We start from the raw sequence: 26740 nt of genomic DNA on the forward strand, positions 1-26740 counted from the left end.
GAGAAGAACCTGTCAGAAGAGCAAATATGTATTCGATACACTTTGTAGCTCTTGGAAAATTGTAAGAATGAACTACAAATTACACTTATTACGTTGTAGTTGTATGTGCCTGTGCTTTTTGGTTGCAATTGGCTTTTTCTATGACCTTTTTAAAGCTAAATTCAAATGCATGCAGTTTGCTAAAAAAGGGTATAGAAAATACTAATTACAAGGTTTTATGGAGACCTTTAACAAAACAGAAATGTAAATGTCAGTGCTCTGTTGTTTCCCTCACTTTATCAGTGGACTTTATAAAGTTGACTTTATGCAGCAATGACTAAAGGTATAAAAAAAATGTATAACTTAAAATAGTACCATTTTTGAAAATTAAAAACAGATTATGAAACTGACCAAATAACTCTATTGTGTAGTTTCACTCTATGAGTTAAAGTATGTTTTAAATATGGTGGGGTATATTAAAATACAGCCATACACCAGAAGGCCTAATTACAGGCATATCTTGATATGTAACCTAACATGTGACAGGAACCAAAACCCACACAGAGAGATCAGAAACAGCAAACACAGAAATACAATTTGCCACATATCGAGACTGAGAAGTAGATCTGCGCAGATCCTGAGAGCATCCTGTTTCTGTTTGACATGATGGCGACGAGACTGCTTCTGTTTCTCTGTCTGACGGAACATGTGTTTGCCAAAGAACCGCCTGGTAAGAACATTTCAAATTAATATTTTACATTTTAAGTTGAATTGTGTAACACATTATAACAGTTTTAGCCAGATTTGAAGGAGTCTAGGCAGGGCTTCTGTCAGATCTAATCTAAGGTTTCCTCCAACTATCATGAAGTGAAGCTACTTTTCCTATTTATTTATTTGTATATATAAAGTAATTGTTAATAATACATATAAACACAATTATTTTTCTTTATGAGTGCTTTTTACTATTTCTTTTATAATAATTATTGGATGTCAAAATAAATAAATATTTTAACCAAATGTAACAGTCTCGTAGCTGTACTTCCTTGATAATGCATATTCTATGTAAAGTCCCTCTGACTCTCTGTCACCATTTCCTCATTGTGTGTGTGTGTGTGTGTGTGTGTGTGTGTGTGTGTGTGTGTGTGTGTGTGTGTGTGTGTGTGTGTGTGTGTGTGTGTGTGTGTGTGTGTGTGTGTGTGTGTGTGTGTGTGTGTGTGTGTGTGTGTGTGTGTGTGTGTGTGTGTGTGTGTGTGTGTGTGTGTGTGTGTGTGTGTGTGTGTGTGTGTGTGTGTGTGTGTGTGTGTGTGTGTGTGTGTGTGTCTTTTAGTCTATTACCATTTGCATTGGTCTATGTGTAACTCTGTTGTGTTTTTGCTTTATTGTCTTCATTAATCTATGTTCTACTTATCTCAACCTTCTTGTTTCTCTGACAGATGTGGAGTGTTTAGTGATGCATCTGGAATATATTCACTGTTCCTGGAATAAGGACCGGACTCCAGAGGTCAATTACACCTTCTATAGCTGGTTCGTAATTACTGACAGTGACCCTGACACTCTCAAACACCTTCTTTTTTTTGTCTCAATGTATCAATCTCTAAAGAAGAAATATTGGACTAACGTAAAATATAAAAAGTTGACATTGTAATTTAGTTATGATCTGCTGTACATGCACTGGTTTCTGAATGTACAGTTATAGACAAAAACATCAGCACCTTCCTTTGATTTTTATGTGATAATGTATAAATAATGATTTATTTACAGGTTCTCCTACGAAACAACCAGAGAGTGCCCCAGCTATCTTTCAGAGAACAGCATAAACACTGGATGCAAACAGCCCTATTTACAAACAGGTGATCGGTTCTCCGACTTTAACACCAAACTGGTACATGGAAACGACAGTTATGAAAAGAAACATGAACTCAAAGAGAGAGGTAAGCATTTTTACTGGGGCTCATCCTCTGGAGATACTATTTGAAATCAAATATTGAAGGCAGGCAGTTTTATTGGGAAATGAAGCACAACTGTAACTTAATTGTGTCATTGTATTTAAAGAAAATGATAGTATTTTGACCAAAAAAAAGTATTAAAATCGTTTATACTGTATCATTGAATGGTCTGTTTTGTTTTCTAGTCAAGTTCAATCCTCCCACCAACGTGACTGTCCAGTATGGATTGGACTCCAACCTGTGGCTCAACTGGACCCAGATTTCTTATAGGAAAGTAGAGAGTCAAGTTCGCTACAGGATCAACAACAAGCCGTGGATGGTAGGCATTTTTAAAGAAACATCCTTTGTTTCATTGTCTTCTTTTTTGTCCCACATCTCTTTATCAACTCAATCTTTGTTTCCACAGAAACCATATTATCCAGTGAGCGCTGGGATTCAGTATTACTGCATCAACTTGCCCTCCAGCGCCTTGTATGAGCTGCAGGTGCGGAGCAAATTAGACTATATGGTTGGAGGCGGTAAAGAATCTCTCTGGAGCGACTGGAGTGAGCCTGTGTTCTGGGGCTCCAAAAACAGCAGCACAGGTAAACTGTAAATGTTTAGACCTATTTCAAGTCACTTAGCCTGTACTGAAAGAATGAAGGAATCACTCACAGCTACTGGTAACCATAAACTGTCTTAAGAACAGAACCTTTTAGTAAAAAGAAAAAAAAAAGCCAAAACTTTCACCTGATTTGTCTTTGATTTATTTCTTATAAAATATAAACAATAAACATATTCTGATTATTGGGCATGACAGGACTAAACATCTGTTTAATGAATACTGACGTGTGGTATTGACCTTTTGACAACCATTTGTAGTGAAAGTAGACACTTTTTTGTTTGTTCCTTGGTAAATGAGTTTTCAAAGCCAGAGCTGTAGTTGAGGGGCCAGTAATAGATATTCTGTTACATTAAAATCATTGCAAGGATCGTCTCTGACAACAAACATAAGCCAAGAGTCCTCCTCTCCATAATTGACTCTCTCTAAAACCCATCCCCAGCATCTGATTTAAATGATCATGCCTCCAATTTTAAATGTGTGGAATTTGCATAATTATTTTAAACAAAAATAGAGACTAATCGATCCAGTATTAAAAAAACACATATCTTACACCTCTTTGGGATTTACCAGGCAGTGAGCCTTGATGAAATTGGTGCTGCTATCAACAAAAAAATAATGCATCGACATATGCTCCCTTGACCTGTCCCAACCAAATGGTTTAAATCCAGCTTTCAGTGCCTGTCTTAAGAAATAATAATCAACATGTTTCTGCAATCTGCTATTTTCCTTTCTGCTTTTAAAACAGCTTTGGTAAAACCTTGGCTCAAGAAGCCAGATTTGGACTTTGGTGATTTATCTCATTACAGGCCTATTTCTAATCTTCCTTTTCAAAGCAAACTCATTGAGAATATTTTTTTCAACCAATTACTCCATCATCTTAACACCAATAACATTTTAGATGAATTCCAGTCTGGCTATCAAACAAACCACAGTACTGAAACAGCTTTATTAAAGGTGGTGAATGTCCTAAAAACTCTAACCGATTTAAACAATGTAGCTGTCCTCTTTTTGTTAGATTTGAGTGCAGCATTTGACACAATCGATCACAGTATTTGAATGAACCGTCTTGAGAAATGGGAGGGTCTTTCGGGGGAAACCCTTGAATGGTTTCACTCATACCTGTCTTACAGAAACATTTTGTAAGTTTGGGAGACTTTGATATTGAATATGGAATTCCTCAAGGAAGCCTTCTGGGCCCTTTTCTCTTCTCATTATACATGCTCCCTCTGGGCAACCTAACAAACCATTACAATGTTGAATATCACTATTGCGCCTATGAAAAACCAAGTAATAATTAATTTTTTAATACATTTTAACAAGGTTGAAAAAACTTCATTTTTCCACCAGAGGAACATTGCCAGGATCTGTCAATGTTTTAATCAGAATGGTGCTAAAATGGTTTTACAAGCTTTTATTATTTGTCGCTTTTTAAAAAAAATAAGCATTTTTACTGGGGCTCATCCTCTGGAGATACTATTTGAAATCAAATATTGAAGGCAGGCAGTTTTATTGGGAAATGAAGCACAACTGTAACTTAAGTGTGTGTGTGTGTGTGTGTGTGTGTGTGTGTGTGTGTGTGTGTGTGTGTGTGTGTGTGTGTGTGTGTGTGTGTGTGTGTGTGTGTGTGTGTGTGTGTGTGTGTGTGTGTGTGTGTGTGTGTGTGTGTGTGTGTGGGTGTGTGTGGGTGTGGGTGTGGGTGTGGGTGTGTGTGGGTGTGTGTGTGTGTGTGTGTGTGTGTCTTTTAGTCTATTACCATTTGCATTGGTCTATGTGTAACTCTGTTGTGTTTTTGCTTTATTGTCTTCATTAATCTATGTTCTACTTATCTCAACCTTCTTGTTTCTCTGACAGATGTGGAGTGTTTAGTGATGCATCTGGAATATATTCACTGTTCCTGGAATAAGGACCGGACTCCAGAGGTCAATTACACCTTCTATAGCTGGTTCGTAAGTTAATTACTGACACTCTCAAACACCTTCTTTTTTTGTCTCAATGTATCAATCTCTAAAGAAGAGTGAAATCTTGGACTAACGTAAAATATAAAAAGTTGACATTGTAATTTATTTATGATCTGCTGTACAGGCACTGGTTTCTGAATTTAGACAATTATAGACAAAATCATCACCACCATCCTTTGATTTTTATGTGATAATGTATAAATAATGATTTATTTACAGGTTCCCCTACAAAACACTCAGAGAGTGCCCCAGCTATCTTTCAGAGAACAGCATAAACACTGGATGCAAACAGCCCTATTTACAAACAGGTGATCGGTTCTCCGACTTTAACACCAAACTGGTACATGGAAACGACAGTTATGAAAAGAAACATGAACTCAAAGAGAGAGGTAAGCATTTTTACTGGGGCTCATCCTCTGGAGATACTATTTGAAATCAAATATTGAAGGCAGGCAGTTTTATTGGGAAATGAAGCACAACTGTAACTTAATTGTGTCATTGTATTTAAAGAAAATGATAGTATTTTGACCAAAAAAAAGTATTAAAATCGTTTATACTGTATCATTGAATGGTCTGTTTTGTTTTCTAGTCAAGTTCAATCCTCCCACCAACGTGACTGTCCAGTATGGATTGGACTCCAACCTGTGGCTCAACTGGACCCAGATTTCTTATAGGAAAGTGGAGAGTCAAGTTCGCTACAGGATCAACAACAAGCCGTGGATGGTAGGCATTTTTAAAGAAACATCCTTTGTTTCATTGTCTTCTTTTTTGTCCCACATCTCTTTATCAACTCAATCTTTGTTTCCACAGAAACCATATTATCCAGTGAGCGCTGGGATTCAGTATTACTGCATCAACTTGCCCTCCAGCGCCTTGTATGAGCTGGAGGTGCGGAGCAAATTAGACTATATGGTTGGAGGCGGTAAAGAATCTCTCTGGAGCGACTGGAGTGAGCCTGTGTTCTGGGGCTCCAAAAACAGCAGCACAGGTAAACTGTAAATGTTTAGACCTATTTCAAGTCACTTAGCCTGTACTGAAAGAATGAAGGAATCACTCACAGCTACTGGTATCCATAAACTGTCTTAAGAACAGAACCTTTTAGTAAAAAGAAAAAAAAAAGCCAAAACTTTCACCTGATTTGTCTTTGATTTATTTCTTATAAAATATAAACAATAAACATATTCTGATTATTGGGCATGACAGGACTAAACATCTGTTTAATGAATACTGACGTGTGGTATTGACCTTTTGACAACCATTTGTAGTGAAAGTAGACACTTTTTTGTTTGTTCCTTGGTAAATGAGTTTTCAAAGCCAGAGCTGTAGTTGAGGGGCCAGTAATAGATATTCTGTTACATTAAAATCATTGCAAGGATCGTCTCTGACAACAAACATAAGCCAAGAGTCCTCCTCTCCACAATTGACTCTCTCTAAAACCCATCCCCAGCATCTGATTTAAATGATCATGCCTCCAATTTTAAATGTGTGGAATTTGCATAATTATTTTAAACAAAAATAGAGACTAATCGATCCAGTATTAAAAAAACACATATCTTACACCTCTTTGGGATTTACCAGGCAGTGAGCCTTGATGAAATTGGTGCTGCTATCAACAAAAAAATAATGCATCGACATATGCTCCCTTGACCTGTCCCAACCAAATGGTTTAAATCCAGCTTTCAGTGCCTGTCGTAAGAAATAATAATCAACATGTTTCTGCAATCTGGTATTTTCCTTTCTGCTTTTAAAACAGCTTTGGTAAAACCTTGGCTCAAGAAGCCAGATTTGGACTTTGGTGATTTATCTCATTACAGGCCTATTTCTAATCTTCCTTTTCAAAGCAAACTCATTGAGAATATTTTTTTCAACCAATTACTCCATCATCTTAACACCAATAACATTTTAGATGAATTCCAGTCTGGCTATCAAACAAACCACAGTACTGAAACAGCTTTATTAAAGGTGGTGAATGTCCTAAAAACTCTAACCGATTTAAACAATGTAGCTGTCCTCTTTTTGTTAGATTTGAGTGCAGCATTTGACACAATCGATCACAGTATTTGAATGAACCGTCTTGAGAAATGGGAGGGTCTTTCGGGGACAACCCTTGAATGGTTTCACTCATACCTGTCTTACAGAAACATTTTGTAAGTTTGGGAGACTTTGATATTGAATATGGAATTCCTCAAGGAAGCCTTCTGGGCCCTTTTCTCTTCTCATTATACATGCTCCCTCTGGGCAACCTAACAAACCATTACAATGTTGAATATCACTATTGCGCCTATGAAAAACCAAGTAATAATTCATTTTTTAATACATTTTAACAAGGTTGAAAAAACTTCATTTTTCCACCAGAGGAACATTGCCAGGATCTGTCAATGTTTTAATCAGAATGGTGCTAAAATGGTTTTACAAGCTTTTATTATTTGTCGCTTTTTAACTGCATTGTATTAAAAAAAAAAGTAAATTAAATAACTGTCTTTTTAATTTGGGGTCATTTTAGTGGTATCACTGTTCATGTTTTATTGTTTTATGGTTCTGTGATATAACTCTTTCTTTTGTTAATGACTTGTTTATAATTATGTTCCTCACTCTTAAGAGCAACCTCCTCGTTGCATTTCTATAACTATTTTCACCATATCACACATGGTTAAACATCAACAGTGATTTCTACTATCTGAAACTGTTGCTCTGCATGTGAACAACACAGTAAATGTACAGTTTAATTAAACAACTAAAATCTTCCTTTGTCTTTCTCACACTCACAGACAGCTCGATGTCTGTGTGGACTCCAGTGATGTATGGGTTGGGTGCTTTCATCCTCATCCTACTGGTCATGATGTTGCTACACCATGAAAGGTGGGTCATTATTTGTAATGGGTTTATAATGTACCACAGAGTATCAGCATTGGTTACTTATATCTCCTCCATTCCCTGTTGTTATTATCAACAATATTTACCTGAACTGTAATCTAATGAGTATTTTAACGTAAATATCAATTGTTTAAAGGAATACTGCATTTGACTAACACTAACTCACCCTGTTACCTAAAATGTGTGAAGATAACTTTGTTTTTCTCACGTGCCTCCACACGGTGAACGGTGAATCCAATAATGGAGGAAAAAATGTATTTCTTAAATTCAAGGCATCATGGGGTGATTAATTGATTTTCAAATGATAATTTTGAGCTTTAAAGCAATAGTACATGACAATTACGATTGGAAAGAAATTAACATTTGGTAATGTAACTTTCGATGTACAGTATGTGTGATGTAGACTAGCTGTAGTTGATATGATCATCTGATAAACATGTGCCTCCCTTCCATACAGAATCAGAATCGTCTTCATCCCTGTGGTTCCCAAGCCATCCCCAAAGCTTCATAATGTCGAGGTTAGTAGCATCAACAACTCTCGGCTGCCAAAAAAAGATTTTTACTGAAACCTAATTTGTTTCATTCAGCAGAGTAAAACTACTGCAGTCTTTGAAGGAAATGTACAAGACATACTGTATATGAAAGCAAAATAAAGTCAAACATGTTTTTCTTTTGTTTAAAGGATTGGTTTCAGTTCCCCAACGGCCTGAAAGAGAGTTTTAAGTACAATGAGCGTCCCTGTCCTGTCCGTGAGTACTGCCAGGTCCCTGAGTCTGACAACGAAAGCTCTGACTGCTCCACCTGCTCTGGCACCGCCGACCAAACCGACTGCTCCGTCTCCATCCCTGTGAACGAATCTGACCTGCCTACTTCCTGTTCCTCTTCCACCTCCACGGTCTCACCTGAGGAGGAGAAGCAGGTTTCTGTTTAGGTGGCATGTCAGTCAGGGTTGTGTTTCTTAAAACGTTATAATTCTGATTGTATTTTACTGACACGTCTCCTCAAAATGGATACAAAGGGTTCCCTGTATGAGGAGAAATCAGTTTGAAACAATTGGCTCAATTAAGATTGTACATGTTTAAGAAAACCTACAACCTGATGCAGTAGTTACAGGTAAAAAGAACATAATAAAATCTCTTTTTGGTTTGTTTACAACAAATTACAAACTCTGAATCACTTCATTGATATGTTACTTTTTATTAGTGACATACAGTAAGTTTCTCTTTAAAATATGCTTCTGGCAAAGTACCACTTTGAGGTGCCAATGTTTACTGTACTGCAAAGTTTTATCTTTCTCTATCAGTGGTCTGTATGTTCTGCCCCAGGAGAACAGATTGAAGTTCCTATTCCAAATCTGAAAAAAGGACATTTAAACTTCCACTTCCTCTCATACCTTACAACCACTGATTAAAGCATGGCTGTCAGTTGAAAAACAAAAAAGTCCTTTGCACCTATTAGTTGTTCCTTAAACATAGTATTTATTTTTGAGAGACAAATATTTTACACAACTGAGTTTCATCATGTCTTGTCATCAATCCAAAAAAACAGCTTCACTAAGATGATAATGAATGTAACCTCAATGAAGCAGAAGGAAAGGCCCCAATAAAATGACTGTTGAGATTGTAAATCAGCATCAGTGTCAAGGCACTTGCAGTAATCAAGTGTAGCAACATGGTTTTGATGTGTATTGATATTTGTGTGGATTTTTCTCATATATAACCTTTTGTACGTACATGTAATGTTTGCATGAATATCAAGACCCATAATTGCTTGGATCATCATGTAATCAAAAATCCATTTAACTTAGATAGGTATCTGCCTCTTTGGGACACACAGCTATAATAATGAATGAATGAATACCTTATACCTTATAACTTATACCCCAAGTTGAACTCTCGACAGAGTAGTTTTTTTAACATGGAATTAATTTGTGGAGGATATACAACTACACCATCTTCGGTATTTCATTAACAACTTGAATTATATCAACTGATGAATGACTACACAGAGAACGTACCAAAGATAAGCAATAAAAGCCTATACATACATACAAAAATGGTAAAAGAGCAAAGTACCACAGTATTTTACCCACATGTACGCAAAAAGAAAACCTCTTAAATTCTCAGGAAATGAGTTGAGATTAGCTGATTGTTGCTAAAACGTCACATATCAAGTCTAGTTAAAAGTTGGTCACAGATGTTGGGATTTCGTGTTCTTGATTGCATACATTAAATAATAATTATAATTGCGCTACTTGTAGTTGGGTGAATATCACAAACTATAATTCACAATGCAGTTATTACTTTGTGTAAGATTTCTGCATAATTTTTTTGCTATTCAAGATGTTGTCACTCCAAATATACAAGCGCGTTTCATGCATTTTGTCAGGATGAACTAATTCACAATTATCTGTTAATTTTAATAAGCTGATGATAGCCTTCCTCTTAAATAATTAGTCCCAGAATTGCATAGCATGTAATACAGGTTATTAAGATATAGGTAAATATGTATTTTTTCTAGATAAATAAGATTTAACAATGTGTCTGCTTGTTGTGCACACACTCAGATGTAGGTATACTGTCTTAAAAACATTTCTGAAACAGTTTCCTCTAACAGGAAACCAAACCACAGAACTCTACATTTTGGGATAGCACTCACCGAAAGTGACACATATCTGATGACCCTGTCATGCACAAAGTATGTTTGAGCTCTAATTCTTCTTTAAATGTCAGTCATGGTAATACCCAGATAAATTGTGAATGTTACCTGTTTGACTTGAATAAATAAAACATGTTAAACATTTTTTATTTGATTTGATTCTGTCACAAACAACACACTTGTTCAGACACTTAAAAAGATAACCACAGCGACATTTCATCAGAAACTCAAACCGGACACATGACAACCACAAACATCACAAATGAAGGACATGGATTTGGCTTTTCTGTGTGCTTTTCTGTGTCTTAATTTTTGCCAAAAAGTATGGATGTTTCATGGCTTAAAAATGTGCATGTGCATTATGACAGCAGAGAAAAAACCCTGTGACTCAAAAAGTGTTGTAGCAACATTTTATTCTGACTTCTAAGCTAAGAAATAATCATCCATCTCTCAGATTTCTGCCTCGTCCTCAGTATTTAACAGCTTCTCTTCCACATCCATTTTCTTGCATGCCTGACTAACAGCAGGTTACTGTAAAAGAGTCTGTACGCAACACATCTTTAGCACATTTATGAACACATTTATTATCTTAGGATAACCTACAGTATGTTTCACTCTATGATTTAAAGCATGTTTTAAAAATGGTGGGGTATATTAAAATACAGCCATACAGCAGAAGGCCTAATTACAGGCATATCTTGATATGTAACCTAACATGTGACAGGAACCAAAACCCACACAGAGAGATCAGAAACAGCAGATGGAGAAATAACATTTGCCACATATCGAGACTGAGAAGGAGATAATGCGCAGATCCTGAGAGCATCCTGTTTCTGTTTGACATGATGGCGACGAGACTGCTTCTGTTTCTCTGTCTGACGGGACATGTGTTTGCCAAAGAACCACCTGGTAAGAACATTTCAAATTAATATTTTACATTTTAAGTTGAATTGTGAAAGAAATTGCAACAGTTTTAGCCAAATTTGAAGGAGTCTATCAGGGCTTTTATCAGATCTAATCTAAGTTTTCCTCCAACTATCATGAAGTGAAGCTACTTTTCTTGTTCATTCATAAAGTATTTGTTAATAATACATTTAAACAAAAATATTAGTCTTTTGATATAACTTTTTCTAAAAATAGAATCCAGATTAAAAGGCAAGGACAGCAGAACTGACTTGAAATATGATTACCGTTAGATGTTAATAATAATTTAAAATAATCAACTCCTTTAACCAAATCTTAATCAAACAGCCGTTACAGGTTAACGGTAAAAGCCTTCCTTAGCACATTCTTTGTAAAGTCCCTATTACGCTCTGTCACCATTTCCTGTGTGTGTGTGTGTGTGTGTGTGTGTGTGTGTGTGTGTGTGTGTGTGTGTGTGTGTGTGTATGTGTGTGTGTGTGTGTGTGTGTGTGTGTGTGTGTGTGTGTGTGTGTGTGTGTGTGTGTGTGTGTGTGTGTGTGTGTGTGTGTGTGTGTGTGTGTGTGTGTGTGTGTGCGTGCGTGCGTGCGTGCGTGCGTGCGTGCGTGCGTGCGTGCGTGCGTGCGTGCGTGCGTGCGTGCGTGCGTGCGTGCGTGCATGCTGTTGTGTTTTTGCTTTATTATCTTCATTAATCTATGTTCTACTTATCTCAACCTTCTTGTTTCTCTGACAGATGTGGAGTGTTTAGTGATGCATCTGGAATATATTCACTGTTCCTGGAATAAGAGCCGGACTCCAGAGGTCAATTACACCTTCTATAGCTGGTTCGTAATTACTGACAGTGACCCTGACACTCTCAAACACCTTCTTTTTTTTGTCTCAATGTATCAATCTCTAAAGAAGAAATATTGGACTAACGTAAAATATAAAAAGTTGACATTGTAATTTATTTATGATCTGCTGTACAGGCACTGGTTTCTGAATTTAGACAATTATAGACAAAATCATCACCACCATCCTTTGATTTTTATGTGATAATGTATAAATAATGATTTATTTACAGGTTCCCCTACAAAACACTCAGAGAGTGCCCCAGCTATCTTTCAGAGAACAGCATAAACACTGGATGCAAACAGCCCTATTTACAAACAGGTGATCGGTTCTCCGACTTTAACACCAAACTGGTACATGGAAACGACAGTTATGAAAAGAAACATGAACTCAAAGAGAGAGGTAAGCATTTTTACTGGGGCTCATCCTCTGGAGATACTATTTAGGCAGTATTATTTGAAAATGAAGCACAACTGTAACTTCAATGTATCTTTTTTCTTTAAAGAAAATGCTAGCATTTTGACATAAACTAATAAAAAGAAATATTTTATTCATGTTTACCCTATTACCTTGTTGCCATATTGTACTGTATCTTTGAATGGTCTGTTTTGTCTCCAGTCAAGTTCAATCCTCCCTACAAAGTGACAGTCCAGTTTGGATTGGACTCGAACCTGTGGCTCAACTGGACCCAGATTTCTCATTGTGTGGAGAGTCAAGTTCGCTACAGGATCAACAGCAAGGCGTGGATGGTAGGCCTTTTTAAAGAAAGATCCTTTGTTCCATAATCGTTTTAGTTTTTTCCCACCCGTCTCCTTTATCAACTCCATCTTTGTGTCCACAGACGTATCCAGTGAGGGCTGGGATTCAGAATTACTGCATCAACTTGCCCTCCAGTGCCTTGTATGAGCTGCAGGTGCGGAGCAAATTGGAGAACCACTGTGGAGGCAGTCAAAACTCTTTCTGGAGCGACTGGAGTGAGCCTGTGTTCTGGGGCTCCAAAGACAACAGCACAGGTAAACTGCAAATGTCTAGACCTATTTCCAGTCACTTACAGTAGCCTGTACTGAAAGAATGAAGGAATCACTCACTGCTACTGGTAACCATAAACTGTCTTAAGCACAGAACCTTTTAGTAAAACATTTTTAAAAAGCCCAAACTTTCACCTGATTTGTCTTTGATTTGATTTATTTCTTATCAAATATAAACATTTAGAATATTCTGAATACTGGGCATGACAGGAATAAACATATTTTTCATGAATACTGACATGTTGTATTTACAATCATTTGTAGTGATTGTAGACCCTTCTTTTTAACATGTTTTTCCTAGGTTGGGAAATTCGTTTTCAAAGCCAGAGCTATAGTTGAGGGGCCAGTAATAGATATTCTAGGCCATTACAATCATCACATTTACAAAATAAGATGGCCAGTGTAGGCAATAGGGAAATACAAACCTGACTTATTCCCTTCAAATCAGTACAGGGTAAACTGACAGAGCAAACTCCTAATCATGTGTAATTTTCACCATATCACACGTGATTAAACGTCAAAGAAGATTTCTACTATCTGCAGCTGTTGCTCTGCATGTGAACAACACAGTAAAGATGCAGTATAATGAAACAATCTTCCCCTGTCTTTCTCAAACTCACAGACACTCCTCACATGAACAGCTCGATGTCTGTGTGGACTCCAGTGCTGTATGGGTTGGGTGCTTTCATCCTCATCCTACTGGTCATGATGTTGCTACACCATGAAAGGTAGGTCATGTCTTATTTATAGTGTTTTACATATAGTTTCAGCAATGGGTACATATTTCCTCCTTCATTCATTGTTATATTATCATCAACAATATTTCCACGAACTGTTAACTAATGTGAGTATTTAAAATTTGAATTGTTTGAAGGAATACTTGGGCTGAGCATATCAACAACTCACCCGGTTACCTAAAATGTGTGAAGATAGGGCCGGTTGACAGCTCAGTGGTAAGATCTGGCTGCCCTGTTAAGCCGCGCTAGCCAAACATTACAGTCAATGTCCTCCTCTCTGTCGCCCCCTTTCACTCTATATCTCAGATAAAAGGCAACATGGGAGGATAACTTGATGATCTTGAAAAAAATGATATTTTTTTAGCTTTAAAGCAACAGTAGATGAAAGTGACGATAGCAATGAAATTCACATTTGGTAATGTAATGTACTTTCAATGTATGTGCTATGTAGACTAGCTGTAGTTGATATGATCATCTGATAAACATGTGCCTCCCTTCCATACAGAATCAGAATCATCTTGATCCCTGTGGTCCCCAAGCCATCCTTACCTCCTAATGTCGAGGTTAGTAGCATCAAAAACTCTATGCTTCCAAAAAATGATTTGTACTGAAACCACATTTTATTCATTCAGCTGGAAATAACTCAAAATACTGCCTTTTTTGAAGGAAATGTACAAGACATAGATAACAGAAAAATAAAGTCATACATGTTTTGTTTTCTTAAAGGATTGGTTTCAGTTCCCCAAGGGCCTGAAAGAGAGTTTTAAGGACAATGAGCGTCCCTGTCCTGTCCGTGAGTACTGTCATGTCCCTGAGTCTGACAGTGAGAGCTCTGACTGCTCCACCTGCTCCGGCACCACCGACCAAACCGACTGCTCCGTCTCCATCCCTGTGAACGAATCTGACCTGCCTACTTCCTGTTCCTCTTCCACCTCCACAGTCTCACCTGAGGAGGAGAAGCAGGATTCTGTTTAGGTGGCATGTCAGTCAGGGTTGTGTTTCTTAAAACGTTATAATTCTGATTATATTTTACTGACACAAAATGGAAATCATGATTTCCCTGATGAACAGAGATCAGTTTGAAGCCCATATAATCAACTGGTCCATTAGAGGTATACATGTTTAAGAATACCAAAAACCTGATGCAGTAGTTACATATATAAAAAAATATTTCAAATTCAGTCACTCATTCTTTTAGTTTATTTGATCAAAATGAAAAACTCTGAATCACTTAATTGATAATATTACTTTGCAGTAAGTGCAGTAAGTAACTCTGTGACAAAGTGTACTGTATTACAACGTTTTCTCTTTCTCTGTCAGTGGTCTGTATATTCTGCCCCAGGAGAACAGATTGAAGTTCCTATCCCATATCAGAAAAAAGGATATTTAAACTTCCACTTCCTCTCATGCCTTACAACGACTGATTTAAGCATGGCTGTCAGTTGAAAAACAAAAAAGTCCTTTACACCTATTAGTTGTTCCTTAAACAAATATTTAACAGAAATTAGTTTCATCATGTCATCAATCCAAAACCTCAGCTTAAAATGACATAATCAAATCAAATCAAGTTTTATTTATATAGCACATTTATAAACGATTTTTGGTCAAGCCAAAGTGCTGTACATATAATAAAAAATAGCCTACAGTAGAGACACTTTACAGCTAATAGAACAGCACAGATTGTTCAGAATATCAGTATGAGAAAAAACGACACCCTCTATCCTTAGACCCTCACATCGTACAAGGAAAAACCTCTGGAGAAAACCCACAGTTTAAAGGGAAAAAATGGGAGAAACCTCAGGGAGAGCAACAGAGGAGGGATCCCTCTCCCAGGACGGACAGACGTGCAATCTATGCCGTGTGTAAATCGAAGAGATAATACATTTTACAGCATAGGTAGTCCAAATGTTAGGAAATGCATGTGTCTCTAATAAGAAGATGAATCTACGAAGATGTCAACTACAATCCTGTGGGAGCCTTCAGGGAGGCAGCATGACGAGACCCAGGCAGGACCGCAGAGACAGGTTTAGCCACGACCCGAAGTATGATGAATGTAACCTCAATGAAGCAGAAGGAAAGGACCCAATACAATTACTGAATGAGATTGTATATCAGCATTGTCATCAGGGCACTTACATTGTGATAAAAAAAGCGTAATCACTGGCTTCTTTATTTTTGCTTCTGTCAGAAATGATTTCTTAAGTTGTAATCGTTCGCCTTAATCAAGTTAGGCAAAATGTCTTTGATTAGTATTGAAATGTGTAGATTTTTCTTACATTTATCTTTTGTATGTACATGTAGTGTTGCATACATATGAGTAATAATAAGTCCTAATTGCTTGAATCATCATGTAATCCAAACTTCAATTAACTTAGATATGTATGTCCCTCTTTGGTACACACAGCCATAAAAATAAATTTGGAGCAAAGGTCAGTTTAAAATAAAAATGAATACGTGGACCAATTATTGTACTTAAGTACAAGAGTGTTGATTGTCACCCCACAAATCAAAATCTGCAAAGTAACTACAATAATTAAATACATATAATGGAGTGGAAGAACACTTTTTACCTGTGAATTGTAGTGGGGTAGAAGTACAAAGTAACAAGTAAATAAATGCTTACGTAAAGTAGCCTACTAGTCCCTCATAATTGTACTAATACAGTAGGCTACTTGAGTAAATCTACTCATTGACTTTACACCACTCTACATGGTGATGGGTGCATGCATGATACCCAAAATCAGGATGGGGGATGCCCTTTTTTCAAGCTAATGTGGCCTCACAGCCCCTTAAAATATGTGTCTTGTATTATCATGTGTGTGTTATACTTATATTCCTAAAATGTTTCCAATCTTAATAGCTCTTTGATTGGACTTTTTCAATGTGGTTTGACGTAACCTGATTGTATTTTAGTCCTTTCTGTCATAACCTGATTTAATAATTAATAAATATAAATGCCTTACGTCTGAGGAACTGTGACATTAATTTCCCAACTGCAATGATTAGAGAAATCTGAGCCTGTCTAGTTATCTCTGTGTCCATTAGAGGGAGTGCAGTGTCCCACAGTAACGCTTCGGAACTGAGTCAACGCATTTTTCAGATTCAACAAGGGTAGGGCGCAGGGCGGCTGGCCCCCGCAACAAGACAGAGACACAAGTCAGCTACTTCCCTAGCTGAATCGATCAGCTAACGTGTTATCAATTGATGTCTTCATAGGAGATTTAAGATTTTGCTGAGCATTTAGTTGGTTTGATCCGCCGTTTGTCGTCCAAAAACTACAACCCGACAAAATGACAGACCCTTCGGTGGCCGACACTCGCCGGTTGAATTCCAAGCCCCAGGACCTGACGGATGCTTACGGCCCCCCCAGCAATTTTCTGGAAATAGACGTTTATGATCCACAAGTCGTCGGAGTTGGACGTAACCGTTACACAAATTACGAAGTTCGCATGCGGGTAGGTGTTGAAAAAATCGGGGGGGGAAAAACACCCTTTTAGCAGCGTTAGCTTTTATTTGCTAAGCTAACTGGTAATTACTGTGTTGTTGCTAGCCTTAGCGTATTTAGCCGCTGTGCTGGAGTCAACCGCAGGGACCGGGCTGTGACGTTGACGGTAGCAGCCTGGAGTAGGTCAAGATGGCGCTCCAGTAAAACTCAAGCACCGGGGATTTTGTGTGGCCTACTTTGTGTAGTCAGCAGGGCTGGGATCTAGAAGTTTCCTGAACATAACTACGACTTCCAGCGTACATATTTAAAGCAGCAATGTTTAAGCCCGCACACTGACTGTTAACGTCATATGTTTATGTATGTTAACCAACTGTGTGTGGCTAGTAAACGTTACGTACTGAAACGTGTGGTTATTACGACAGTGTGAGTCCCAGCAGACAGCATGAAGCTAACAGCTACTTATGCTACTGTCAAAAAGCTGTGGTAGACATACATAAAGTACCTTCACTCAAGTACTGTACTGAAGTAGAATTTGTAGGTACTTTATCTGAGCCTTTTTGAATTCACTTCATACTTCTACCCCCGACAATTCAGAGGCCAAACGTGTACTTTCACCCCACTACATATATTTTGTTTCTTTGCACATTTGGATTAATAATAGGAAATGTAAGGGAAAACAACTCTTAAATAACACCTTGAGTAATAATACGACACATTATTTTTATTTTATAATTATTGATACATTAAAGGTGGGGTAGGTAATTTTGGAGAAACCAGCTTGAGTACGCTAGAATTTGAAAATACACAGCCGGAAAAAATGTGCCACTTCCTTACAGAGCCCCTCCTCCAACACACATGGAAGGCTGACAGGCAGGTAGGCCATCCAGTTATTTTAGCCGGGCCGGCTAAAATGATTGGTCGTGCTTTCTACAGTACTACGGCTTCCACAGATGACATTTTTGTATGGATTTTTTGTCAAAGCACTTAAGATATTCATTGCTATCGGGATGTTAAGAGCATTCCATGGAATATAACAAAAAGTGTATCTCGAGCCAGTTTCTCAAACTTACCTACCCCACCTTTAATGTGTTTATCGCTTCAATTTTGCATTTGGTGGTTTATTTGAATGACTTTATATACTATTGGGAAGTTTAACCTTTACTAGTAGATGGGAATGTTGAGCGCCTTGTAAAAGATAATAGCTGACACTGTTAAATACGTTTAGAAAAACATTTTTTTTAAGGAAGCTGGTGACAACATTGCAATTGCATAATTGTAACGTACTAGGTCTGGCTTAACTACAAATCCTTATTTTGCGGGTTTGCTCCTGGGAGAGTTAAACACGTGACTTTCTTCACCACTTGAATGTTCTCATCACAAGATTCGTAGGTTAATGCAGGCATAATACGCAGTCTGATGTTTCCTTAGTTTAATGTGTTTTTGTTAAATTGCTCATCCAAATAGTGCTGTTTCAAAACGCGGCATAGAAAAACGCAAACAAACCAGATCTGTTCGTTTAACTGGAAAGCATTGTTTAGTTACTTACCCCCTGTCTACAGGAAGTGAATCATAGGAGAGTCATGCTAAAAAAGCCACCTAATCTTTACTCACTGGAACATGGAGAGATTGGTGGTTATTATATGCAACATTTGCCTTTATACCTAACTCCAAACTTTTGAGCGTTCTGGGAAACGGGTTTGCTTGGCAGGCTTTCTAATATTATTATAAATAAAATTAACACAATACTTTGCATTTAGAAGTCTAATCATTTCAGGGCAAATACAATGTAGAATACAATCTAACATGAAATAGATTAGTGGCTCTTTTTCTCTTTCTTTATATAATGATTAACAGCTGAACATCTTTGGGTCTTGGACTGTTGTTTGAAGACCACACACTGGGATCTGGGAAAGTTATGAAAATGACATGCATTCGGTAAAATACAATTTGTATTACAGTATAATAAATAGTCAGAGCTCTCATTATACTACAGTGTAATGGAAAAAATCAGTATAAACGACACAACAGTAGATGCTACTGTAGAGGTAGATCATAAACGCCTCTGCATACTAGTCTAAGTGTTGACTTTCATACCATTAGTTTAGTCAAAATAGGGTTATATCAAGTGATTTTGTTTGTCCCCTTAAGGCATCTCCACAATGAATTCAGCATTCAGTAAGATCATGTTTTTGAAAAAATGATTTTTAAAATTAATTTAGAGCTGTTCATTTATTTTTCTCTGTGTAGACAAACCTCCCCATTTTCAAACTGAAGGATTCCACTGTTAGAAGAAGATACAGTGACTTTGAGTGGTTGAAGAACGAGCTGGAAAGAGACAGTAAGGTAAGTGAGTAATTATATCATGTTGTGTTTCAGACTAATCATTTCATCAGACTGGTTTAAGCAAACTAATAGTTAAAATTATCTGATAAGTGGTACTGTTGGTGTTACAGCTTGGAAAATGTAATTACTTCATAGATTAAAGTAAACAGTAGGATAACACTGTAGGCAGGGCTCGACAGTAACGGTTGCCAGGTTGGTAAAAGTTCCTTCAAAATAAGAGTCCCGATTACTACCAAAATAAAAGTGCAAAACGAAACTTTATCATAGGAAACTATTGGCATACAAATATAATCACTTCTATAAAAAGGTAACACATGTTAAATATAGTTAGACATATAAAACATAATTTACAGCATTAATAATTAATATCTAATTCTTAACTATGAATGGTTTTAATATTAGAAAAGTATTAGTCTGGCCAATCCAAGACTTCAATGCTGAAGGGCCAATGGATCTATGGTGGGGCACAAAAAAAAGGTCAAGAAAACCCAAATTTGAAAGGGAGACAACGGATGACCAAGAAACTAGTGACTTGCTCAATTCACTTGTGAGGGATCTGTGAAGAACATGACAACAGCTGCACTACTGGTATTTTGTATACCAGCAATTGAGGGTGGACAAGTTTACTACCACTTAAGTTTCAAATAATTGTGTTAATTACTTATTGTAAAGCATTTGAACATTCTTTTGTGAAACTTGTTCATTATTAAGTTGATGTATAACTGTATAGTATCTTAATTATTTAAAATAAGGTGACTAAAAATGGCAACCATATTTTCAGTTTTGGCAACCAAAAGCTGATGCCTGGTTGCCAGCCTGGCAACCACTTAAAAAAGTTAGCGTTGAGCCCTGGTAGGTTTCGTCTTTTGTTTTAATGACAAGGTAGGTTTTGTGATGTTCTCCTAATTAAATGTGTTGAATTAGTTTATGCCTTTGCACTGCTAATCAAAATATGTTTATTGCCTTGCTGGAGCTCAAATGTATTGATGCCAATGTATTGAGTTTTGACTGTTCAGCACATGAGTGTGAACTTTGGATTCCATGAATGTGATCTTTCCTGTTATTTGTTCTCCTTCAGATTGTAGTACCATCTCTTCCGGGCAAAGCCCTGAAGAGACAGTTGCCATTCCGCGCAGATGAGGGCCTTTTTGACGAGGTCTTCATTGAGGAGCGGCGATCGGGCCTGGAGCAGTTCATCAACAGGTTCGGCCATACATTTTAATACATATTTTTGTGTGTTTGCATAGTAAAAACTATCTGTTAAATTCCAAAGTTTGGGATTTTTATTTGGTGATAAAGGAACAGTAAATGTTTTATTACATATTGTAAAGCTTGTGTCAAAGCTGCAGTTTTTATTGTTGCCACAAAAGTGTTGTTTTTCTCAACTGAAAACCACATATTCAGTCGAGTCAGTCATTGCCATAAATGTATGGCCCCACACAAGGCTTAACCTAATCTCTGTCTGTGCGTTAAATAACTAATTTAATCAAAAAACAATTTAGTTTTACAAGCCTCAATGAAAAACTATTAAAACAAGTTCATTTTATCCACTGCCCATCTTTGTGTTTGTTTCTGTAGAATTGCAGGTCACCCCTTGGCCCAGAATGAGCGCTGTCTGCACATGTTTCTGCAAGATGAAAGCATTGACCGCAACTACATTCCTGGAAAAGTACGTCACCAGGGTTACTAAGGGTGGAGGGGGGGGTTTAACCTTTGGGGTGTAGATCGGACTCATCTTACACTTCCCTCTCTTTCCTCTTTTAATCTCTTTCTGCCTCTCTGTCTCTCTCACTCAATATCTCCCTTGTGCATTTGTTTCATAAGTGTACAAAAAGAAAAGCACTACTCACTATTATTATTATAATATACAGGGTTCGTACGGTCATTGAAAACCTGGAAAAGTCATGGTAATTCAAAATGCAAATTCCAGGCCCTGGAAAAGTTATGGAAAACAATATTTTTCCCAAAGTTTTGGAAAAGTCATGGAAATGTAACTAAAGTTGCGTCAAATATAATTTACATTTTATCTAATCTCCGAAATAATCTGTGGTCGCGAGCTGTTATGTGCCATCATGACGCGCATGGTGTTATTTTTTAATATATGAAGCGCGAGCTGTGTGCTCGAGTCTTCCTGCCTGTCGGCTGAACTCTGCTGCTCCGGGATGAGGGTCAGCTACATTAGCTACGGTGGTTCGTTAACTGTGCGGAGTCACTGTGGCACAGACTGCACCGCTGGTGAACAGCTGTTAGAACGGGCCGTTCAGGTGTTCAGAGCAGAGCGGCAGGGCAGAGCGAGCGGCAGAGCGTGATGTGAACTGAAAAGTTTTTCTGTCGCAATATCATTTAAGGAATCGTTGAGCTAGCTAGCTAGCATACATTGTCACTATCTGCTAACGTTAGCTTTAGCCTTCGTTTTCTAATAGTTTTTTTCATAGGCTATAAACGGAGGTGGTATAAGTATAGATATTGTGCTAGAGTAAAAGTAGAAGTACTCAGATCTTGTACTTTAGTAGAAGTACTCAGATGTTGTTCTTAAAAGTAGAAGTACTCAGATCTTGTACTTGAGTAAAAGTAGAAGTACCCAGGTCTTGTACTTGAGTAAAAGTAGAAGTACTCAGGTCTTGTACTTGAGTAAAAGTAGAAGTACTCAGATCTTGTACTTGAGTTAAAGTAGAAGTACTCAGATAAGTAAAAGTACTCAGATCTTGTACTCGAGTAGAAGTACTCAGATCTTGTACTTTAGTAGAAGTACTCAGATCTTGTACTTTAGTAGAAGTGGAAGTACTCAGATCTTGTACTTAATAAAAGTAAAGTACTCAGATCTTGTACTTGAGTAGAAGTACTCAGATCTTGTACTTTAGTAGAAGTACTCGGATGTTGTTCTTAAAAGTAGAAGTACTCAGGTCTTGTACTTGAGTAAAAGTAGAAGTAGGTCTTGTACTTGAGTAAAAGTAGAAGTACTCAGATCTTGTACTTGAGTAAAAGTAGAAATACTCTGATCTTGTAGTAAAAGTAGAAGTACTCAGATCTTGTACTTGAGTAAAAGTAGAAGTACCAGAGTGTAGGAATACTCTGTTACAGTAAAAGTCCTGCATTCAAAATGTTACTCAAGTAAAAGTACAAAAGTATTATCATATTATTAAAATATAGTTAAAGTAGCGACAGTAAAAGTAGTCGTTGTGCAGATTGGTCCATTTCAGAATAATATATATGATATGTTTTATAATGATTGATCATGAAAGTGTTCTCAAAGCTGGTGAAGGTGCAGCTAGTCTGAATGACTTTGTAGACTGCAGGGTAGCTTGTGGATTCACTCCAGGTGGAACTAAAGTCTGATTCAACACTTGATTAGATTTCACATCATTCATCCAGATCTGTGAAGTAACTAAAGGTATTAATACATGTAGTGGAGGAAAAGTACACCATGTACCTCTGAACTGTAGTGGAGTAGAAGTACACCATGTACCTCTGAACTGTAGTATTTTACAGTAGTTTATTTTCCTGTTCCATGTTAAAATAAACCATTTTCAGTGGTAATTTTTTTTTGGTCATGGAAAATGAGGTGAAGGTCATTGAGAAGTCATGGAAAAGTCATTGAAAATCATTGGTGAAAAAGTGTATGAACCCTGAATATAGTATATAAGTTTGATGCATTCAGTCTTTCTCTTATGAGTGTTGTATACTCAAGGTTGTGATATAATGCGAGTCATGAAATAATGTGTAAAATCGCCATAGATGTTTACCATATGGATAAATGCAGACTGTAAATGAGTGTTCTGATCCTTTTTTGTTCTTTGTTTTTTGTTCTTCTAGGTATGAATAAAGTAAGTCTGCTTTATTTGATCCGGTCTCCAAGAGCTTTCTGAAAGGTGGCTCTAAAGACCAAAGGCGATAGTTCACAAATACTTAAGTAGACTAATGCTAATGCCATATAAGGGCTGGGCTATATATCGATATCATAACATTATCGTTGAATGAGACTTTATATCACTTACATTTTGGATATCAGAATATGGCATACATTGTATCTTCCTGTTTTTAAAGCTGCATTACAGTACATTGATGACATTTGAACTAACGAGACTGTTCTAGTTAGTCATATCCATATAACTCATGATTATTTATCAAAATACTCATGTAATTAACCAAAAGTCCTCCCAACAATATTGTTGCAATATTGAGATATTTGATCCAAAATATCTCAATATTGTTGCAATATTGAGATATTTGATCCAAAATATCAAGGTAATTGACTATCTTCATATAGCCCAGCCATATCATATATAAACAACCACAGATGTCTGACTACAATCTGTCACTTTGACTTGTAAATGTACCACCCACGTTCAACCAGTCATTTCCCAAAGAAATTATAGCGTGATCATAATGTGTTGCAAAGGGAGGAACACTCTGTCAGCCCGTTTGGCATCACCCATTATCTGCCATGTAGAGAACAAATATTGTGAAATCTGAACATTTTTAATTGGAAATTAGTTTGCGGGAGTTAATCAGATGATTATAAGAAACGGGCTTACTCAGTCCACCAGTATCAGGAGTTTGAGTTATGTCAAGTTACTAGGAAAAGGTTCTGTACATCACTAGAAAATGTACCTTTTGAAACATTTCTCTAACTAATTCTGATACATTGTCATTATCAACCCGTTATCATTGGCTGCATGGCAAACTTGCACGCTTTCCTTGCAAAAATATGTGTCTCAACTTCGCTGACAAATCTTTTTACATGCCTCCGACCACGATGTTCAGCCTGTCGATTCAGATATTCATTCCTCTTATAATTTCAGTTTCTACAGACATGTGATATTTCCTGTGAATAGTGTTATAATATCGTGCCATTGCATTAGTCAAGCATTGACCAAATCCATTTAAAGCTTGAACATGTCTCTGTATTATTTCTCACATCTGTCTCTTTCTCTCTCTTACTGCAAAGACAATACAGACTGCTGCACCTGCCCCATGTACATTAATTACGACAGCACGTCATTATAAAGCTGGTGGAAATGTCAGAACTGATAAGTATCAACGGTGTCGGAAAAACACAACTATCGCTCCAGGACAAAACTAAGACAACCAATGTATAAACCATTTGATGTTGTGTCTTTATTAAGCCATTCCACATACAGTATGTACATGATGTTTTGATTCAGTACCAGTGAAAAAGAAAACATGTTCCATATGTCCTTTTGTCATAGCTAGATTCTTTTTTTTTTACAATTGATTATTATGTTCTCTGAGTGTCTTTTACATTTATTTGATCAAGTTTAAAATGAGGGTAATTTCCTGCTTTGATTAATGTCTTCTTTTGCTAGTGGTGATGTGATTTTGATGATAACTTCCCAAAGTCCAGCCACATGTAGCATCACGAAAGACATTTATGTTTCGTTCCGAAAATGCTTTTAGACAGGATTGTTTCATGATTTATTGTTTTAACTCCGCTGTCTTAGTTACATCATTATGCCTACACTTCGGCTGTGTGTTGTCAAATCAGCTATTTGGAATGTTAAGTTAGGTAAATAACCATATCTAAGCACTGTGACAAGAGGTTCATTATATGAACAATAATTCATGTTTAAAGGCGTAATCAGCATCTGGTTTATTGATCTCAAATATGGCTTATTCTGTGCTTATTTTCAGCTGGTTTATTCTTTCTATCAATGTTATTGTGAGGTGTATTAATACATGTTATCATTACAGTTTCACTATGGGTTACGAGGAACTCCCTTGTTAATTCTGTCCACCGATTAAATTTCCTGCTGCCTGCTGGTTCATGTCTACATGTGTCTTTTCAGTTTAAAGAGAAATATAATCAGCAAAACTCAACTTCCAATTTGTGATAAGTGTGTCACACTAAGAAGCAGTAAGAGGGGTTCATGGGAGCTGAATGAATGGCATATAACATCATTTAAGATTAAATTATTTTTAAAATCATAAAGAGGTTGGACACAGCCTTTTTTGGGGTTTTACATGATTCTTACAACTTGTACATACAGATTTTACTACATTTTAAATATTGTTTTAAACAGCCAAACCTCAGCTCTTAATGGTGGACTTGGAGGGAATGGACTTTATGAAAATAAATGGTGTGGTGAGATAGTGTTATGTTTCACTTTGTACCAACACAAGGCCGTTCCCAGCACTATTAGTTAACCAACCCTCCACAGACCCTCTCCACAACCTGATAATATAAGTGTAAAATTGAAAAAACATGTATTTTAAACTTCAATGACACTTGTAATGTGCTGCAACAAAGCTCACATTAATAAAACCTTAATACAGTGTCAGATCTGTTTGTCTGCTTATGATAAAACACGTTAATGAACACATTAAATCCAAATCAACGCACTTACTTTATGTAGTTATTAAGAAATAATTTGAGAAGAAAAATAATGGTTTTGCATTTAATACTTTTTTTTGTCATATTTAATTGTATATTGAATATTTGGGTTTGTGACTGTCCATTTTTTTATATTGTAAAGCACTATGTTACTAGGTTCAATATTAATATAGTTATCAGTATTAATGTGAAGACGGCCGCTTCAGCTCTGTAATAACTTTTTCTCTTGGAATGTGATAGACAGCATTTCTTAGATCACAGCAAATAAAAAACCTCTCTTTAAAAAAGTCAGACTATCCTACCGTTTTCCGGTTCATAATTGTTATAAGGTCCATAAGTAAACCTACATATTTTTACATTTTATTTCTGCATTGACGATAGGGGGCTTCTTTTGTGTTGTTTCCATTTATTAAAAGCACCAATGTGTTCAATTAGTCACTGCATTTTATAACATTTTAAGATGTCATTAATAATCACCCTTTTAAACCAAATGAATGCATTACAGTATAAACATGTTATATTATAAACAAACAGATTTAACCTGAGCACAGTCCCAGTGCTGTAAGTACAAGGAATATAAACTGTAGCTCTTCAGTGACAACAATAGGTCTTTTGTTTCACTAAACATGAATCTTAAAGTCCTCTAATTTCTTGTTGTTCGCCTTCCGGAAATAAGAGTCGGAGAAATATTGTGACCACAGGTGGATTAAAGGAGTCCCTGAATACTGATATTGTGTGTATACCTTGACCAGCAGGCGATCCAAGATATGACAGTAATAAAAAAGAACAATACAAAAGTGTATGTTCATGTAGAGCCTGCACTACACTAAACTACTAAAAACAGTGTGAGGTGTGAGTCAGGCTTATTTATTCATCCTTAAAATCTAAAACATAAATCTTTACAATTTGTACAGCATACGACCCTCTAGATTCAGGAAATAAAAAGTGAGAAACCACCTTTTGGGATGACATGTAGTCTGTGTGAATGAGTAGATTAAAGTAGAATGAATAAATGAATTCGAAATGTTTCCTGGGATACACACACTGCTCCTGAATGTTCTCAT

The 26740-nt window shown here is 36.8% G+C and overlaps 3 protein-coding genes across 3 annotated transcripts; all 3 read left to right on the forward strand.

Moving 5' to 3' along the window:
* The first annotated feature begins 613 nt into the window (after positions 1-613).
* Positions 614-10163, forward strand: LOC117458794 (cytokine receptor common subunit gamma-like). The gene is made up of 12 exons (XM_071205514.1): positions 614-709; positions 1413-1503; positions 1741-1910; positions 2111-2244; positions 2332-2509; positions 4381-4471; positions 4707-4876; positions 5077-5210; positions 5298-5475; positions 7256-7346; positions 7819-7879; positions 8044-10163. The coding sequence occupies exons 1-12, from the start codon at positions 643-645 to the stop codon at positions 8290-8292; spliced, it is 1614 nt and encodes a 537-aa protein (XP_071061615.1). The 5' UTR covers positions 614-642; the 3' UTR covers positions 8293-10163.
* A 627-nt stretch (positions 10164-10790) lies between these two features.
* On the forward strand, positions 10791-16498 carry LOC139435058 (cytokine receptor common subunit gamma-like). Its single transcript, XM_071205382.1, has 8 exons — positions 10791-10928; positions 11674-11764; positions 12004-12173; positions 12390-12520; positions 12613-12784; positions 13422-13527; positions 14042-14099; positions 14263-16498. Exons 1-8 carry the CDS (start codon positions 10862-10864, stop codon positions 14509-14511), a joined length of 1044 nt encoding a protein of 347 aa, XP_071061483.1. The 5' UTR covers positions 10791-10861; the 3' UTR covers positions 14512-16498.
* Positions 16499-16610: 112 nt separating this feature from the next.
* snx12 (sorting nexin 12) lies at positions 16611-25105 on the forward strand. The gene is made up of 5 exons (XM_071205343.1): positions 16611-16991; positions 19229-19324; positions 20403-20527; positions 20903-20993; positions 23138-25105. Exons 1-5 carry the CDS (start codon positions 16827-16829, stop codon positions 23141-23143), a joined length of 483 nt encoding a protein of 160 aa, XP_071061444.1. The 5' UTR covers positions 16611-16826; the 3' UTR covers positions 23144-25105.
* Positions 25106-26740: the final 1635 nt, after the last annotated feature.

This window comes from Pseudochaenichthys georgianus, chromosome 14 (assembly GCF_902827115.2).
Source record: "Pseudochaenichthys georgianus chromosome 14, fPseGeo1.2, whole genome shotgun sequence".
Taxonomy (NCBI): Eukaryota; Metazoa; Chordata; class Actinopteri; order Perciformes; family Channichthyidae; genus Pseudochaenichthys; species Pseudochaenichthys georgianus.

Excerpts from the sequence above, each read along its gene's own strand:
- LOC117458794 (XM_071205514.1), top strand. The coding sequence starts at position 643 with ATGATGGCGACGAGACTGCTTCTGTTTCTCTGTCTGACGGAACATGTG. Across the intron at positions 1,911-2,110 it reads ACATGAACTCAAAGAGAGAG|TCAAGTTCAATCCTCCCACC; the intron begins GTAAGCATTTTT and ends TTTGTTTTCTAG. Across the intron at positions 4,472-4,706 it reads AATTACACCTTCTATAGCTG|GTTCCCCTACAAAACACTCA; the intron begins GTTCGTAAGTTA and ends ATTTATTTACAG.
- LOC139435058 (XM_071205382.1), top strand. The coding sequence starts at position 10,862 with ATGATGGCGACGAGACTGCTTCTGTTTCTCTGTCTGACGGGACATGTG. Across the intron at positions 12,785-13,421 it reads CTCCAAAGACAACAGCACAG|ACACTCCTCACATGAACAGC; the intron begins GTAAACTGCAAA and ends TCAAACTCACAG. Across the intron at positions 14,100-14,262 it reads CCTTACCTCCTAATGTCGAG|GATTGGTTTCAGTTCCCCAA; the intron begins GTTAGTAGCATC and ends GTTTTCTTAAAG.
- snx12 (XM_071205343.1), top strand. The coding sequence starts at position 16,827 with ATGACAGACCCTTCGGTGGCCGACACTCGCCGGTTGAATTCCAAGCCC. Across the intron at positions 16,992-19,228 it reads ATTACGAAGTTCGCATGCGG|ACAAACCTCCCCATTTTCAA; the intron begins GTAGGTGTTGAA and ends TTCTCTGTGTAG. Across the intron at positions 20,528-20,902 it reads CTGGAGCAGTTCATCAACAG|AATTGCAGGTCACCCCTTGG; the intron begins GTTCGGCCATAC and ends TTGTTTCTGTAG.